Here is a 19,344-nt window from a genome sequence, read left to right on the forward strand (position 1 = left end):
CTGAAATGTTTACTTCCTACTCTGCCTGTCTCCGTTACATAACTCAGATAACAGGTATTTGACAGTAGCCAAATATCTTTGCATAAAGTAATGAATGTGAAATTATGTGTTGCTTCAATAAATAAATGTAAAAAAAAAGAAAAACACCCGTGTGAAGTGATCAGGCACTCTTATCATACATCATCTCATTCCAGCAAATCACAATTTGCATGCTCACTTTTGTCTTCAATGTTTTTGTTTTCAAACATTTAAAACTGGCCATTCATTGTCAATGGCATTCAATGTCAATGTGCGTGTGCGTGTGTGTGTTTGCACAAACACTCAAAACTGGATATGGGAGTTTTAGCCGTGGACCCCCATCTGAAAATATTTGGTGCCAGGGACCCCACATAAGGTTTTGGTTGTTAAAAATGTTTAGAAAATATTTTCCCATTTCTGTCTAGATTTAATTTGTCACATCACAAGTCTGCCAGTTCTGGGAACAATTTAGCGAGCCTAGCTTTGCTGTAATGAGCCCAATGTAGTACTTTAAACTGGATTATAGAGGGTCTTGCACAGGAAGAAGAGGCTTTGATGGCATTGAGTGCCTCTGCCCAATATTGGTCGGATTTGATGACCACTGAGGGTCCCCGGACACCACTTTGAAAACCACAGTGTTATCTGATAATTAGCTGGTTAAAAATGAAATCCAAACGGATTCCCCCAACAGTATACTTGAAAAACCTGTTTGCCAAACTAGTTTTTTAACCTGAAGAAATACTTTCGGTCAAGAGGTGATGTAAAGAAGAGGCGTATCTGCTGAACGGCCTGAGCCTAATAAAAGAGAGGAGCTGATCTTCCACAGGGACAACTTAAGGTGACAACAGGTGTTTTGTGAAGGTAAGAATTTATTTTCATTCGTTTTTTGGCCTGGGCTCTGGGGGTCGTTTTTTCCCATTCATTGTAGGCTAAGTTAATGTGCTATACCTACCTGTATATAGCTGCACCATGGGTAATTCTTTTGACAATTTGATTAAAAAAAAGTTACTACATGTCAACATATTGAGGGATAGCCTATTAAAGCATAATATGGTCAATGGGATAACGTTGGGGGAAGCAATGCTGTTCTTGCAATTAAGGAAAGAAAGTGCAGACAACTGAATCACTTGACTGCTGATCTGCTGATCATTTCATTTCACAATTGTTCTTTTGCATTTGATTTGAGTGACGTGAATTGCTGACACTCACCTCTTTCTGTCCGTTTTCTTATTTAGATGAAGTGGATTATTGTGTCTGTTGCTTGCGCTCTCTTGCTCACATTGGCTGTAGGCAAGGCAGAAGCAGGCTCATGGTATCCAGATCCAGACAGAGCTTCGACCTCAGTCGGTAGGTTAAGTGTTTGGTTTGATTTTCAAGTAATTTTACGTATATTATGCATGGCCATATGTAGGCTATAATGAGTATTTTGTTTTTGTAATTTTCTCCCGCAGCTTGGTGTTACCATCTTCCAGATTGCAGTAAGTCAATTGCGCATAATATTCCTCTAAATACCTAAGCACTATCAGTGGTTCTCAAACTCTCAAGGAAGGAGAACCCAAACAGGGGTCGATCATCATCACCTCGTGATGGACATTTTTGTCAAAATTAAATTTTTGCTACAGACATATCAGGCCTATCTGGTCAATAATTACCAGAAACATTTGTGCCATTGTGCTACATTTTACAAATTATGGTCTAGAATTGTGTGTGTGTGTGTGTGTGTGTGTGTGTATGTGTGTGTATGTGTTGTCACGTGTACATGTTGAGGACCCCTGCTAAATCAATATGTAAATCCTGATATATTTGAAGTAGTTATACAATGAACACCTATGCTATGCTATGCTGCTTGATTAATAGAAACTCTTGTGTTTGTGCTCTTTTAGATGATACGACTTGGGCGACCATTTCTCCGAATTATTGTAACGGTTCCAGGCAATCTCCGATTGACATTGTCTCGGCATCAGCCACCAGTGACTCCAAATTGGGAGCCTTCACGTTTAACAACTATGGCAGCAAATCATCAATGACAAACGCCTCCAACACTGGCAAAACACGTGAGTCGCAGCTTTAGAGACCTTTCCGTTGCTTTCCGGCAGCCAGAAACCTTACATTTTTGTGTGTTTTGAATAGTGTCTGTCCAACCACAGAATTAAACTGCATACAAGATGTTAATACATTTCCTTCCCCCCCACCCCCGAAACACACACACACACACACACACACACACACACACACACACACACACACACACACACACACACACACACACACACACACACACACACACACACACACACACACACACACACACACACACACACACACACACACCAGTCAAAGTAGGACTTAGTGGGGTCAGTATTTCAGGAGGTGATCTAGCGGAGGCCTACGACAGCCTGCAGTTCCACTTGCATTGGGGCAACGGCTCTTTATTCGGCGGCTCAGAGCACACGGTGGACGGCAAGCGCTACCCCATGGAGGTATGGACATTTTCAACAATTTTGTATCTATTCATGTATTATTTACAAATTAAATTAAGCTATTGTGCTGTCCGGGTAACGGGAATATAATTGTTCTCGAAATAATGTTCATAATTTTCCTCCCTATAGTTGCACATTGTCAATAGGAAGGCCTCATTTAACGGGGATACAGCGCAAGCTCTCCAAAACTCCACTGGGTTTGCTGCTCTTGGATTCTTCATAGAGGTAAAGAAGGAGATTCACATTAACATCAGATGCTAATAAATGGGACCTGACACGTGTGGATAATAATACAGAGTTTACTGCACTTTGACAGGTAATGTCAGGCAACGAAACTGCTTCACCTGCAAGCTGGAAGACCTTCACCTCCTACTTGGCCAACATCACACAGAAAGGTAAGCATTCGTTCTTCATCATTTCCCTTCAAATTTGACCTTTTATGAATTCAGTGAAGAATCAGCTGCAGTTCCTTCACAAGTCCATGTGCATTTTGTCTACAGACCAGAGTGTAGAAATTGCTGCCGGCGTTTCCCTGGATGATCTGTTGAGTGGAGTGGATCGTACCAAGTACTACCGCTACCTCGGCTCGTTGACGACCCCTTCGTGTAACGAAGCTGTGGTTTGGACCGTGTTCAAGGATTCAATCAAAGTCAGCAAAGATCTGGTGAGTTTGATTTGACATGAATCCATGTATGCAACCGTTTTGAAATCATGACTTAATGTTACAGCTCTGGTAGGAGGTTCTGTATTTCAATTTTCCCTCAAATAATGGGTCAGGGAGCCATCTAAGGAGCAGTGGAAAGAAGCAGATCGATCTACAATGTGATACATTGTGATCTTAGATTTTCACTATAGATTGGGTATACCGGGGAGACCTCTTTTGGGTCACGGGATCAATGCGTAATTGCGTATGCATGGGAACCACCGCCGTAGTTGATTAACTGATGTCTCCTCTGCAGATCGACCTCTTCAGCACCACTCTGCATGTTGGCGACTCCACCTCGGTGCTGATGACCAACGTCTTCAGAGGCGTTCAGCCGGCCCAGCCAGTGACAACCCAGGCCACAAGTGGATCCTCCACAACGTGTTTCTCTCTAGTCCTCATGGCTCTTTGCCTATTGATCAGGAGTGTTTAGAGTTATTAGGCGTGCTAACCTCGTCATCCTGGGCTCGCTCCAGTTCTCTACAGCCGCATCTAACTACTTCCACATACTTTGTGCTAGAAATCGAGTTCAAAACAGCTTTATTCAGTTATTTATGCTTGTATTTTTCTTTTTACACATTTATCTTTCGTAAAGGTTTTTGCATGAGATGTCAGATCTGTGGTGCTATCTGTGGTCTGTCTGTTTGAACGCATTCAAACCGCTTCCTTGGCCAGTGAATACGTCACTATCCATCATCACGGCGCTGGGGCAATGGTCCATTGTTGTCTTCAGCTTTAATACATTTTCTATATTGTATTAATACTTATAATGTGAAGGAAAACGATTGTCTGTTATAGTTATTATTATCATGATGTTATTATTTGGCCTTATTAGTTGTATTAGTTTATTAGATTATTATTTGTGGGCACTAAGGGCACGCCTCCCCTGGCCTAATTACATTTGATTGTCAGAAAGGGCATAGGCCTGGATGATTGGGAATGGGCCTGCACCTGTTTTTTACCAGTGCGCCATGAGAACAATGCCATGCCATGAGAGAACTGAGAATATGTTTGTATATGCAATTTGTTTTGGATCAGTAAATATAATGAAAATGAACTTAAAATTGTGGACAATGTGAAAATTAAATTCCCACTAACTTTGGAAGCCGATTACGGCCCGAACAATACGCATCAAAATTCTGCCGGTGGTGTTTTAATCGGATAAGTCCGGAGATCATGTTTGCCGATTTCTGTGAGATACCGCCATCTTGAATCTATTGAGATGCATTATGGGTTGGCGCAAAGCAGCGTAGGATAAAAAGGGACCAGGAAGTGTATAGCGACTCTAGCCCATTATACAGTACAGTTCTCTGTGATTTCCAATTAGAAAAGTAGTTTTTCATAAACATAACAATGGGTGGAACAGATCGATGTGCTGTTTACATGTGCAACAATGTGCTTCGGGGAGAAGCAAACCACGCCTACTATATTTAGGAGACCATTTGTAGGCTTTGTGTACCATTTCGCGTCTAGTGGCTCCAATGAAGTTGGCCCATCTTCATACATAAACCATCTTTGGTGTAGGCTGGTTAGGTAGGCTGCCTATCTCCTCTATGGGATGTTATCCCTGGTTGTAATAGGTTGTTGCTGGAGACGAGGCAGCCAATGAGCAATCAGAAGTACTCGGCAGTATGGTTGCCAGTGGTGGCAACTGTCGCGACAGAAAGTGAACCAACCTCCAAAAACCAGGCAAGCAACTGTGAGGGCCAAATCAAGGCAAGTTTGGCTGGAAATAAGTGGCCTTGGCAACCCGCTTCTTCTCGCAGAGTAACGGTGTCAGTCTGGTCGTGTAGTTTTCACAGTCAGTGTATGACCAGCTTGCAGCTGGTAAAAAATAATATGGTGGTTATGTGTTTTAGGGAATTTAACTAATAGAATCCAATGCACAAGGTTGTTATCATTGTAGCAGTATGTGATTTGATAATTATTCAGTGATAATATGCATAATATCCAGCCCCCCCATAATTTGTTTCACACGTGAAAATAATTAACCTATTAGACACTACTTTTCAGACAGAACAATGACTGAACTTTAATGACAATGGAACACCATCCTTATGCACTTTGACTGAATTACATATGTATGGTAAAGCTAGACCAATCGATGACACAGTCTCACATCCACCCAACAAGTAAATAAATAGGCAACTCATTCAATTATATATTTGCTCCTGTCCAGGGTATCGGCTATATTTGGCACAAACAATAGGTCTATATGCAACATGTTAAAGATTCATGTGATTAAGTATTAGGGCATGAGTGAAAGTACTGTAAATGCCATCAGTGGCAGTGCACTGAAATATATACAGCATTAATATTTCTCTACAACATGAAATTAGCGGCTAGCAAAATAAACAAAACAAAAAAACGAACTAACTAAACTAAACTAAACTAAATTACAGGCAGTGTAACATAGAACAGCCTATAGATTTCCTCTGTCAATCCCAAATGTGGGATTACATTATTCTATTATTACAATACTACTACATGAATACTACTACTAAACTGAAGTGGAGTCTTTGTACTCAACTGCTTTTCTCTGTCAGTATTTAGCTAATAACTAACAACAATATAGGCCTAATACAGTGCATGCAAACAAAATACATATAAAAAAAACACACCTGTGTGAACCAAGTGGTGCAACTCCCCTCTCTCCCCCCCCTCCTCTCTCTCTCTCTCTCTGCTCGTCAGATTAGCTTTATTATTCAGTATTTTAGCTGTGACGTGAGCGCCCCCTCCTGAGATACTTCCGGGTCCTACTTTTGTGTCGCTTTTGTGTCCCCATGGAGTTATACTGTGACGCTCCGTCGGACTAAATCTGAGACGAAAACTGCTGCTCTCCAAAATCTGGCTGTGACAGGCCGTCTGCCCCACATGGAATACTATCGCCATTTTATTTGATTGTGTCAACTAAATCCTCATTAATGCAAACTAGATTCAACATACTCAAGCCTGCACACATTGTAAATATCCCCCGAAATATTTTACCGAGCAAATGGACTGTTGCCACCTTCAATAATAATGATATTAATAGTCTTTATTGTCTCCACATCATATATTTTTGTTGTCATGGACACTTGTACAAAACATTAATAATTCCACTCGAGTTGGAAGCATTAAGACCCATTTTAACCCTCTATGGCTTCCTTTCTGAAAAATAACGTAAATTTAAAAATTTCACGCATGCGCACACCACTTGTGCTGAAGACTGATACATGATACATGATAACATACATACGGACATCGCTGGATGTAGAAGTGGTTGCACCACTTAAAAATAAGGGACTAAGATTAGAGCATCTAGCTTATCGAGAATTCTACAGTAATTTCCACGTACTTGGCTTTATATCACTGATTATTGTTGCACATGTAAACACAAAAGCACATCGATCTGTTCCACCCATTGTTATGTTTATCAAAAACGACTTTTCTGTATTTGGAAATCACAGAGAAGTGCAGAAAGTTCAGAAATGCCTCTGTACTAGGTCAAGGGGTTCCAACCCGTGGGTCACAACCCCTCGGGGGGTCGCCAAATAATTTTGGGGGTCCATAAATTATATACCGTAATTTCCGGACTATAAGCCGCGGCTTTTTACCCATGATTTGAACCCTGCGGCTTATACAACGGTGCGGCTTATCTATGGATTTTTACAGCTAACGCAGAGCCATCTCAGGCTCTGAGCTAACGTAGCTGCGGCTTATAGTCCGGTGCGGCTTATAGTCCGGTGCGGCTTGTATATGGGATTTTCCCTAAATTTGGCTGGTGCGGCTTATATTCAGGTGCGGCTTATAGTCCGGAAATTACGGTATATAAAATAAATTGCAACTGAATGGCTGGAAAATGGAAATGAAGAGTTTACATAGTAGGCCTACTAATAGTACATGCATACATTTCCTTCATGATTATATCTGGTTTATACCATAAATACAATTATGGTATATTTTCTCTATTATTGTCTCCACCAGGCCGAAGGCATGTGGGGAGAGTATGTTTTGCACTCCGTCCGTCCGTGTGTCCGTCCGTCCGTGTGTGTGTCCGTCCGTCCGTGTGTCCGTGAGCAGCTAATCTCGGCCACCGTTAACCCGCTCGATGCCAAATTTTGCACACACACTCCCTGGATGCCAACGATGAACCTCTGCCCCAAACTTTCCAGAACGGCCTGTTATAGCGCCACCAGGAGGCCGCTTTGTGCAAAACAAGTTTTTGCACAGTACACCTACAGATTTTGTCCAAACATCACGCAAATTGGTACACAGTCTCTCTAGAGCCATTCAACGAAACCGGTCTTTCAGATTTCTCAGACTCCATCCTGATTGGTTAAGATTGGCTTCCAAAGTTCACAGGAGTGCTCAGTTTCAAACAAAATGCTGCAAATCATGAACACATCGCGTGATTTCCGTGAAATTGTGCACCCACATTCCCACTAGGCCGAGGACGAAATGACACATGAACAATTTCAACTCTCAAGGTGGCGCTATAACTGGCCCAAAAGTGTTTTTACCTCTAACTGCACGGATCTGTGGATAACTTTGTATGCCAACTCCCTAGAGGCCAAGGAAAAACCTTTGCCTGGAATTTTTCACATCTGCTCTTTATAGCGCCACCAGGAGGCCGACATATGTAAAACACATTTTCTATTATTACTCCTTCAGATTTTATCCACATTTCACGCAAATCGGTACACATGATCTCCATAGTCATGTGATCAAGACAGGTTTTTTTTATTTCTCATATTCCATCCTGATTGGCCACGATTGGCTCCTACACTTTTCAGGAGTAGCCCGCTTTGTACAAATCGCCACAACTCCTCAACGCAGCGTCCGATTGCGATGAAACTGTGCACGCATATTCCCACTAGGCTGAGGAAGAAATGCCACTTGACAGTTTTCAACGGCCTGATGGTGGCACTACAACAAGCCAAGTCGCGTCATGCACTCGCGCACACACACACACACACACACACAACCGGTCCATGCCAAATTTTGCACACACACTCCCTGGATGCCAACGATGAACCTCTGCCCCAAACTTTCCAGAACGGCCTGTTATAGCACCACCAGGAGGCCGCTTTGTGCAAAACAAAAATATTGTACCTGCATCCCTCCAACACCAACCTCCGGCCCAAATCTTCCTCAACAGCCTGTTATAGCGCCACCATGAGGCCACAACCTGACCTGCCCTGGTGGAGACCTGTGCCGATTGGCACTTTATTTAGGTTATTTTTGCAGTACATGGCCAAAGCATTTCTGGGGGTCCCCAGACAAAAATGTTGACAACCCCTGTACTAGGCTAGAGTCGCTTCGTGGTCCCTTTTTATCCCAGGCTGCTTTGCGCCCACCCAGGATGCATCTCGATAGATTTAAGATGGCAGTATCCGCGAAACGGCTTATGGCATTCAATGTATGTGTTTACACAAACCCTCAGAGCTGGAAATAAGTCTTAGCCGTGGACCCCCATCTGAAAATATTTGGTGCCAGGGACCCCATACAAGGTGTTGGTTGTTAAAATGGATGTTTAAAACATATTCCACATTTTTGAGTGGTGCAACCACTCCAAGGAACAGCAATGTCCGTGTTCACCTATGTGTCCGTGTGACGTTAATGAGCACGAGGATGAGTACCAGTAGGGGCGCTGTTGTACGCTGTTGTGCCAGAAACAGAGAGAGAGTGCTGCACTGTTGCCTGCTAATGACAGAGAGAGAGAGAGAGAGAGAGAGAGAGAGAGAGAGAGAGAGAGAGAGAGAGAGAGAGAGAGAGAGAGAGAGAGAGAGAGAGATAGTTGCACCACTCAGTTCACACAGGTGTGATTTTCTATTTCTTTTTAGATTTAAGTCTGCCAGTTCTGGGAACAATTTAGCGAGCCTAGCTTTGCTGTAATGAGCCCAATGTAGTTCTTTAAACTGGATTACGGAGGGTCTTGCACAGGAAGAAGAGGCGTTGATGGCATTGAGTGCCTCTGGCCAATATTGGTCAGATTTGATGACCCCTGGGGGTCCCCTGACACCACTTTGAGAACCACGGAGGAATCTGATAATTGGTTGAATAAAATATTTAATTGTGAGGATTTGCCTGCCTGTTTCACATCATTGGCAACGGGACTGACTTCTGAGATACACAATCTGTTTTAATTTGTAGGCCCACATTTGTAATATTTAATATTATGACCAGGGTTTTGACAAAACAAATTCAGTGGCCATATGGTCTCTCACAATTTTAATTTAGACAGCTATACACTCAGCTGGTTAAAAGACAAATCCAAACAGGGTCCCCCAACAGTAGCCTATACTTGAAAAACGTGTTTGCCGAACTAGTTTTTGTTTTGTTTTTAACCTGAAGAAATAGCCTACTTTAGGGTTTAGGCCAAGGGGTGATGGGAGGAACAAAGCACAAGTTACAGTATCTGCTGAACCTAATAAAAGAGAGGAGCTGATCTTCCACAGAGAGAACTTAACAATTTACAATTTAGGCATGTAGCAGACGCTTTACGCAACTTAAGGTGACAACAGGTGTTTTGTGAAGGTAAGAATTTCTGTTAAATTAAATTAGCTGCACCATGTGTACATTTTTTGACAATTTCATAAAAAAGGTGACACATGCCCACATATTGAGGGATAGCCTATTAGACCATATTATGGTCAATGGGATAACGTTGGGGGAAGCAATGCTGTTCTTGCAATTAAGGAAAGAAAGTGCACAGACAACTGAATCACTTGACTGCTGATCTGTTGATCATTTCATTTCACAGTTGTTCTTTTGCATTTGATTTGAGTGACGTCAATTGCTGACACTCACCTCTTTCTGTCCGTTTTCTTATTTAGATGAAGTGGATTATTGTGTCTATTGCTTGCGCTCTCTTGCTCACATCGACCTCAGTCGGTAGGTTAAGTGTTTGGTTTGATCATGAAGTAATTTTACTTGTATATTATGCATGGCCATATGTAGGCTATAATGAGTATTTTGTTTTTGTAATTTTCTCCCACAGCTTGGTGTTACCATCTTCCAGATTTCAGTAAGTCAATTGCGCATAATATTCCTCAAAATACCTAAGCACTATCCGTGGTTCTCAAACTCTCAAGAAAGGAGAACCCCAAACGGGTCGATCATCATCACCTCGTGATGGACCTCGTGATCAGGCCTATACAGAGGTCAATTATTACCAGAAACATTTGTGCCAATGTGCTACATTTTACAGATGATGGTCTAGAATTTCTGCATTCATATCAGTGTCCTATCTATTAGAAAAAAAACCAAAAAAAAAACAGGAGGGTTCCCCCCCCTATAATTGGATCTTATACAGAGAGTGCTTTCATCGCACATTAAATTAACAATGTATAGTGTGCGTGTGCGTGTCTGTGCGCGCATGCGTGTGTGTGTTGTTGAGGACCCCTGCTAAATCAATATGTAAATCCTGATATATTTGAAGTAGTTATACAATGAACACCTATGCTATGCTATGCTGCTTGATTAATATAAACTCTTGTGTTTGTGCTCTTTTAGAGGATACGACTTGGCCGACCATTTCTCCGAATTATTGTAACGGTTCCAGGCAATCTCCGATTGACATTGTCTCGGCATCAGCCACCAGTGACTCCAAATTGGGAGCCTTCACCTTTAACAACTATGGCAGCAAATCATCAATGACAAACGCCTCCAACACTGGCAAAACACGTGAGTCGCAGCTTTAGAGACCTTTCCGTTGCCAGAAACCTTTTATTTTTTTGGTAAATTCCTTTCCTCTTAGGTGTTTTGAATGGTGTTTGTCCAACTGGCAACTACAGAATGAAACTGTACAAGATGTTAATACATTTCCTTCCCCCCCACCCCCGAAAACACACACACACACACACACACACACACACACACACACACACACACACACACACACACACACACACACACACACACACACACACACACACACACACACACACACACACACACACACACACACCAGTCAGAGTAGGACTTAGTGGGGTCAATATTTCAGGAGGTGATCTAGCGGAGGCCTATGACAGCCTGCAGTTCCACTTGCATTGGAGCAACGGCTCTTCAGTCGGCGGATCAGAGCACACGGTGGACGGCAAGCGCTACCCCATGGAGGTATGGACATTTTCAACTATTCATTTTCAACTATTTTTGAGTGGTGCAACCACTCCTATAGACAGATATGTGTGTGGCTGTGTCCCTGGGTCTGTCCCTGTGTCCCTGGCTGTGTACGAGCACAAAAATTGCTTTTGTTCACCACCATGTGTCACTGTTGCACAGCCTAACACAGACACAGACACACACACAGGCCAGGGAGGAGGGCTTGTACAGTACAGCACACAGTACAGTACAGTACAGTACAGTACAGTACAGTACAGTACAGTACAGTACAGTACAGTACAGTACAGTACAGTACAGTACAGTACAGTACAGTACCACTCACTTCAGACGGGTCTGATCTTTTATCTATTCATGTATTATTTACAAATTTACATCAATTTTGATATGTCAAATGCAACTATTGTGTGGGAATAGAATCGTTCTCAAAATAAACCACTGACCTGCTTATCTACTTTGTCTTAATTTCCCCCCCTATAGTTGCACATTGTCAGTGCGAAGGCCTCATTTAACGGGGATACAGCGCAAGCTTTCCACAACTCCACTGGGTTTGCTGCTCTTGGGTTCTTCATAGAGGTAAAGGAGATTCACATTAACATCAGATGCTAATAAATGGGACCTGACACGTGTGGATAATAATACAGAGTTTACTGCACTTTGACAGGTAATGTCAGGCAATGAAACTGCTTCACCTGCAAGCTGGAAGACCTTCACCTCCTACTTGGCCAACATCACACAGAAAGGTAAGCATTCGTTCTTCATCATTTCCCTTCAAATTTGACCTTTTAATGAATTCAGTGAAGAATCAGCTGCAGTTCCTTCACAAGTGCATTTTGTCTACAGACCAGAGTGTAGAAATTGCTGCCGGCGTTTCCCTGGATGATCTGTTGAGTGGAGTGGATCGTACCAAGTACTACCGCTACCTCGGCTCGTTGACGACCCGCTCGTGTAACGAAGCTGTGGTTTGGACCGTGTTCAAGGATTCAATCAAAGTCAGCAAAGATCTGGTGAGTTTGATTTGACATGAATCCATGTAAATAATGGGTCAGGAGCCATCTTTGGGACGCAGACCCCATTTCAAAAATAAATATTATTATAAGATAACATGAACAAATGAGAAATTAAAAGAAATGTCACATTCAAAAGAATGTAACAATTCAAAATGTTAAACAATATTAAGGAGCAGTGGAAAAAAAGCAGATTGATAATGTGATGCATTGTGATCTTAGATTTTCACTATAGATTTTGGGTACCGGAGAGACCTCTTTTGGGTCTCGGGATTAATGCGTATGCATGGGAATTGGGAACGCATTGGCCGCTCTGGGCTAGAAGTGGGAGTCAACCCTTCCGGGTGGGCATCGCTCCAAATGATGGGACGTAGCACGACCCGCCCCTCTAGACCAGAGACCTAAGACATTAGCTCAGGCTAACTGCCGTATAGTTGATGAACTGATGTGATGTCTCCTCTGCAGATTGACCTCTTCAGCACCACTCTGCATGTTGGCAACTCCACCTCGGAGTTGATGACCAACGTCTTCAGAGGCGTTCAGCCGGCCCAGCCAGTGACAACCCAGGCCACAAGTGGATCCTTCACACTGTATTTCTCTCTAGTCCTCATAGCTTTACTACTGTTGTTATTTTTTATTATGATTTTGTATCATGACATAAAATTAGGCATTTCGTATTGTAAAGATTACAACCCGTGCTTTCCTGGAATTCAACAGTATCAGTCTGTGAGCCAGTAGAGTCACATATTTTACCATGTTATATTGGAAAGTAGACAGTTTGACCCCGGGCCCTCTGACTCCTAAAACTGCTGTCAGTGGATCCGGGTCAAAAGGTCTTCCAACAATGTCTGACAGCGATTTAAATATACTTTGCCAATATGATGTTAGTTTAGTGCAGTGCCAGAACATATGAGCTAGAGTGGCCGGCGACTGGCCACATCTGTCGCAGGCTGGATTCACATTTGGATACATTCTGTTGAGTTTTTCCTTTGACAAATGTAACCTGTGTGCACAAATCTTTGAGATGTAGACCATTGCTCGTCAGTGATAGATATTCCTAAATCGTTTTCCCAAGCAGTTTTTAAATAATCCAAGGAGGCATTACTATATCTAAACATGAGAGAGAATTATAAATAATAGAAACACCTCCTTTGACCAATGGGTCAGGTAGAAATATAGATTCCCTCATGGCTCTTTGCCTATTGATCAGGAGTGTTTAGATTTTACACACTATTTGCCTATTGATTTACACACTAGGGGCTGTATTTTGTGTGTCTTAAGTACCAGGTCTTATTACTTAACTTAAGACCTGGAGGCGTGGTCAATGCTATTTGGCCACTCAGAATAGCCAAATGGCATTGATCACGCCTCCAGGTCTCTTAAGTTAGTCCTCATGGCTCTTTGCCTATTGATCAGGAGTGTTTTGGATCAGTAAATATAATAAAAATGAACTTCAAACTGTGGACAATGTGTTCTTTATGCATGTAAGCAATGCAACCCACACACTTATATGTGTATATGTTATAATCTAAAAAAATATATATATATCCCACAACTTTTGTAACCCATTTATTTTCACCCAGTTAATGCAATCCTGGGTGCTACACTCCCTCAGCCAACCTTGGGAGAGCAATGGACAGACCTTGTGTTCTTCAATGGAGTCCAAGCCACTTCTTTTCACCTGACAGGGGTCAGATGTGAATCTGCTGCTCGCAAAAAAAGAATTGCAGTGGGATATTAGTCTGGCTTATTAGCTAGGCTAGAGTTTCCCTGGTTGGACATAGCGTGTGCAAGGAACACACTATTCCAACCAGTTCCTTTCCCCTCCATCACGCGCCCCGGCTGGCCAGGGGGAGGCAGTTTAGATACCAGGATTACCCTACTGCATGTTTTGTTTTGTGAGGGTACCATAGGGGACACGGGGAGAACATGCAAACTCCACACAGAAAGGCCCTTTTGCCAACCCCACCTAAGGTATGGGCACTGATGACGCGGCGGAGAGAACATTTCCCCCAGTGCCACAGCGGGAATCAAACTTATGTTCTCTATACAAGAGGGTTAGAGTTAGCTTGTGTTTTTCCCAACAATATTGACATTGTTTTTATGGGTGTGTAAAAGGGGGAGTTTCTGTACATTAAGGCGTTTTATATTCACAATGAAGTAATCATGGTTGAAGCAGGCTCTGCACATACGCATGCATGGTGTCAGAGAACTGACTAGCTGTTGAACCAGACACTAGATAGACAGACAGTAATGGCCCTTATATATAAAATGCAGGCCTAGTAGGCCTACTGCATGCATTTAGCAGACACCCTCACCCAGAGTGACTTACAAATGCAAGATCAGATAACATGAACATGTCAACAAATGACTGGATAATGGTCAAGTAAATAGAGTGCTAATAGAAGTGCTGCAAAACTGTAACCAGTAGCATCGGTCTAAACATCACGCTCTCAATAACATACATACTGTAGCATACTATAGTCCGGCAGTCGAGTTGGACGGGTGGGAATGGCCTAAAATATTGTCTATATACATACATTCGTGAATCCACTTGCTGACCGGCTGAAAGTATTGGGCAATTTTTTATACAGGTTTCTTGTGACCCTACCATTAACATCCTATGGCAGGCAAAAATGTAAAAAATGTCAAACTTTCCATTTGCTTCAAGTAGCATGTGACATGTCAAACTAGGGGGTTTTCATGATTCTGAATCCATTCCAAGCATTAGCTTTGCACAACATACACTCCTTGGGCTAAAAACGGCCATAGACATCATGACAAATGTGATGAGGTCAGCACATTTTGGGCACATTAGCTATGGCTGCTTTTAGCCCAAGGAGTGTATTTTGTGCAAAACTAATGCTTGGAATGGATTCAGAATCTTGAAAAACCCAAAGCAAAAGGAAAATTTGACATTTTTGCCAGCCATAGGATGTTAATGTTAGGGTTACAAGAAACCCCTATAAAAAAGGATTGCCCAATACTAACAGCCGGTCAGCAAGTGGATTCATGAATTTATGTATATAGACAATATTTTAGGCCAATAAAAAAATACTATATACATTTTAAACAGTCTGAACAAGTCACAGTCTGAACAAGTAACCAACATACTATATATGTCTGCCACTTCTGCATGTGTACGTGGTATGTAGGTTCTTTTGCACGATTTAAAGTATGCACGTGCAGTATGCGCACACACAAACACACACTATTCCCACATACTGTGAAGAACATGTGCTATATGACAAGATGCACGACGTTCATGCACAATCCCACATCTTCTGTTTTATATGCCTTTTTCTTACTCAAGGGGGGGGAAGGACTGAAGGAATCCTGCCGTGTTTGGACTTCATTCCTCATGGATCTCAAGTATTTAACAAGTTTAATTAAGTGCCTGATTAAATTGCATCCAGATATCTTTTCTCTTCTCTTTTCAGCTTATAGCCCATTCATCCAAACAGAAAAGTCCTCTCTAATTTTATTAAACGTCAAAATCACCAACATTGCAGCTGTAGGGTTAGCTTGAATTATCCTCTTTCAATCTGTAAAGTTTTTGTTTAATAAAAATCCACCGCAGACATTTTATGAGCTACTTCAGTATCATTGATTGAGTGATTGATTGATTGAAATATTTATTAACAGTTTGTAGAATTTACAGTATATTTTAAGCACAAACTCAATACAAAGACTGTTAACTGTGAGTGGACGACCCAATTAAGCATTACACTTGTTTACAACAGGGTCCACATTGTTCAATTCATCAAAACATTTAGAGACATACAAATAGACACTTCTATGTAGTTAAAGAACAGAACAGGAATTCATCATATAGGAAGCAAAAAGGGAAAGGATACATATACAGTGAGGGTAAAAAGGGGGGGGGGGGGGGGGGGATTCAGATTCTACAGAGGCCAGTTTCGAATTGCAGCCATCCGTAGGTGCCCTTTGAGAGCGGTTTTGAAGGAGTCAAGGGATTCACATGTCTTAATGACTGTTGGTAGGGCGTTCCACATTTTGGTGGCATAGGAGCGAAAATAATTTAGTCCCTTGTTTGTGCCGAATCTGGGTTGTACATGGTTTGTTGTACTCCCTCTGGTGTTGTGGGTGTGGACTTCGTTTACATTAAGGAAGTATTTAGACAGGTACATGGGTATCTTGGTTGTGTATCGAATCTTGTGGACCAGAGCCATTGCAAGATGCTGTACTCTGTCATCGACCCTAAACCATCCCAGCCTGTCAAAGTGGGCAGGGGTGAGGTGGGTTCGGGGGGTGAGGCCAAGTAGGAGCCTGACCAGTTTGTTTTGGGAGGTCTGGAGCCTTGTTTTAAGGGCCTTTGGGGTGCTGTGGTACCAAGAGGTGGATGCATAGTCAAAGAAACCTTGTACGAGGGCTCCTGTTAAGGTCTTCAGGGTGTTTTTGTTGACCAGTGAGGAGATCCTGTAAAGGAATCTTGTTCTTTGATTGACTTTTTTGATTACGTTGGTGGCCATTTTATCACCGGAAAGATTGGCCTCCAGGATGGAACCTAGGTAGGTAATTTCATCTTTTCGTGTGATAATATTGTCACCCACTCTAACCAAGAAGCCATCTGCCTTGCTGAGATTACTATTTGATCCGAAAAGAATGGATTCAGTTTTTCCCAGGTGTAAGGATAGTTTGTTATCAGCGAGCCAGGTGCAGATTCTACCGAGTTCAGAGCTGAGGGTCTTTTCAACCTGCAGTTTGTTTCTGTCCGAGACCAGCAGTGCTGAGTCATCTGCGAACAGGAACAAGTTGCAGTCACAAGCTGATGTGTCATGTCGTTAACATATATTAGGAACAGTAAAGGCCCTAGTATGCTTCCTTGTGGGACGCCACAGCTCACTGGGAGGGGGGGGGACAGTGTTCCGTTCACCTCATCAGAGTATGGAAACACTCGTTATCAGTAAAGCAACCTCCTGCTGCCTCCTGCATTATGTGCACATTCAAAACAGGTGGTATGCATTGGCCGTTGAGTGATAGTCAACGAGCACATCCAAACTCCAGCACTTAGAAAAACAGCGCCCCTACTGGTACTCATAGTCATACTGGTGCTCATAGTCACATAGGTTAACACTATATATATACAGTTAAAACCTCCTGAGCCCCAATCCCCCGGCGGCGGGGGCTAGATTCTGTCCACCTCATGAACAGCTCTCAGCGGGTAAATGGGGCTGGTCAAGGTCTCAGGTTCCAACTCCGATATTTTAGATTTTCCCTCCAGGACCCCCGTGGGGTTTAAAAGGTTTATGTGCGTGTGTGTTTGTGTGTGTGTTAGGTTGCGCACAGGTGGTGAAATACAACCATGCTATTTTCGTGCTCAGACGCACCCAGCCAGCCACCCACCCAACCACACACATAGCTAGCTCCGTAAGGGAGTGGTTGCACCACTCAAAAATCATCTGCAAGGAATTTCTTGACAGGAAGTAGCTCATAAAATGTCTACGGTGGATTTTTATGAAACAAACACTTTACAGATTGAAAGAGGATAATTCAAGCTTTCCCTATAGCTGCAATATTGGTGATTTTGATGTTGTATAATATAATTTCTGTTTGGATGAATGGGCTGTCTATGGGAGTCTTGGACACATCATCAATGTTGTGTTATCTACATTCTAGCCTGAAACACTCATAAACGTTTGACTATAAACCCTACTGTACACATACGTCAGCTTAATAACTCCACATTTAGGAACACGTTTAAGAAGTTTAGTTGGAAGGCAAATGTGTCTTGGGCTGGAGGGTAAAATGGTGACCTTCTGATTACCAGACTGCCTGCCCACTAAGCTAAGGCCAACCTAGTATACGAGGTTATGTGTGTGTGACCATAAATATACCGTACACGCAAATAGAGCTATATTTTGAGAGGCGCTAGGGGCTATAGCACCTCCAATGCATGGCTTTTGAAAATTATGTCATATGGCAGCCAAGTCTATTGACTTTTAATGTTTGTTTAGGGCAGCATGATGTGAGACGTCATGTGGCCGATATAAATAAAGTGGGCGCCCCTCACTTCACACCAGAGTGATTTTTTTAAAGGGGTGCTATAAACAGCTTTTGTCCGCACACTGTCTCAAGATTCTCCATTGACCACGGTAAGAGAATTCCGGTCAAATGTCCCCTAAATTCCGTTTCAAGTTTTGCCATTGACGATGAACGGAAAAATGACGTCAGGATTTTTATGATGTAAATTAAACATCAAAACATTAAACGCCATTGAAGGAAAACTTTACGTCATGTGTAAACGAGCAAATCAGCTAACCAATCACAGGCAACAGGCATTCTGATCGGCCAGTATGAGATGATGCATGATGATTTTGATGCATTTACTTACTTACTTAATTACTTACTTGGTTATTCACAAATTGATTAATTAATTAATCAATACATTCATTCATAATTCATTCATAGTTGAAAGGTCAGTCTTTTCACAGGAAGGTTATCGATTCTAATTCCAAGACTGGAGAATGTCACTGAATAATGAAATGCGTCCCCCATCGCCGCCATCGGTGTCTGTTGGCAAGGAGTGACAATGCCAGGCCCACACCAATGAATTACGTCTCTCATGCACGCACGGCCGCACGCACGCACACACACACACCTTCATACGTGTATTCTGTGTTGTGAATGTTCACAAGTGTAGGAAAAAGCAGTCTATAATTATGGCCAGCCCCCTGCGACTCCATTTATTGACTCTTATTTCTGGGCTGGCTCTTTTTGAGAAACTCCACCCACTGAGTGCTTGGAAACCTGCTTAACAAGCAGTAATTTGCACAAGGGTACCACTTCAAAAAATTTCGACTACTTACACGTACTCAAGGCTCACAGATTTGCGTGTTTTCTTGTACTAAGGCTGACAGGCATTTCAGCATTAATGAAGTTACTTTCCGATGGTGTCTCTTGAGTCTTGGCATATATTTAAGGTAATTTGACGTTCTCTCAAGGACTTTTTTCTGGCTCTTGGCATTCTGGCAGAGGTTGGTTGTAAAAAAGCAGACATCGCCTCGGGGAG

At 42.4% G+C, this 19,344-nt stretch overlaps 2 protein-coding genes across 2 annotated transcripts; both read left to right on the forward strand.

Moving 5' to 3' along the window:
- Positions 1 to 987: 987 nt before the first annotated feature.
- On the forward strand, positions 988 to 10,738 carry LOC310853903 (carbonic anhydrase 4-like; the record flags this gene model as incomplete). Its single annotated transcript, XM_083758375.1, has 10 exons — positions 988 to 991; positions 1,309 to 1,365; positions 1,470 to 1,496; positions 1,902 to 2,072; positions 2,353 to 2,498; positions 2,628 to 2,723; positions 2,815 to 2,893; positions 2,999 to 3,162; positions 3,458 to 3,582; positions 10,699 to 10,738. 10 exons carry the CDS (start codon positions 988 to 990, stop codon positions 10,736 to 10,738), a joined length of 909 nt encoding a protein of 302 aa, XP_083614501.1.
- A 67-nt stretch (positions 10,739 to 10,805) lies between these two features.
- On the forward strand, positions 10,806 to 15,758 carry LOC310853904 (carbonic anhydrase 4-like; the record flags this gene model as incomplete). Its single annotated transcript, XM_083758376.1, has 7 exons — positions 10,806 to 10,869; positions 11,156 to 11,301; positions 11,785 to 11,880; positions 11,969 to 12,047; positions 12,148 to 12,311; positions 12,777 to 12,901; positions 15,752 to 15,758. Exons 1-7 carry the CDS (start codon positions 10,839 to 10,841, stop codon positions 15,756 to 15,758), a joined length of 648 nt encoding a protein of 215 aa, XP_083614502.1. The 5' UTR covers positions 10,806 to 10,838.
- Positions 15,759 to 19,344: the final 3,586 nt, after the last annotated feature.

The sequence above is a fragment of the Protomyctophum parallelum genome (assembly GCF_964188405.1).
Source record: "Protomyctophum parallelum genome assembly, chromosome: 23".
NCBI lineage: Eukaryota > Metazoa > Chordata > Actinopteri > Myctophiformes > Myctophidae > Protomyctophum > Protomyctophum parallelum.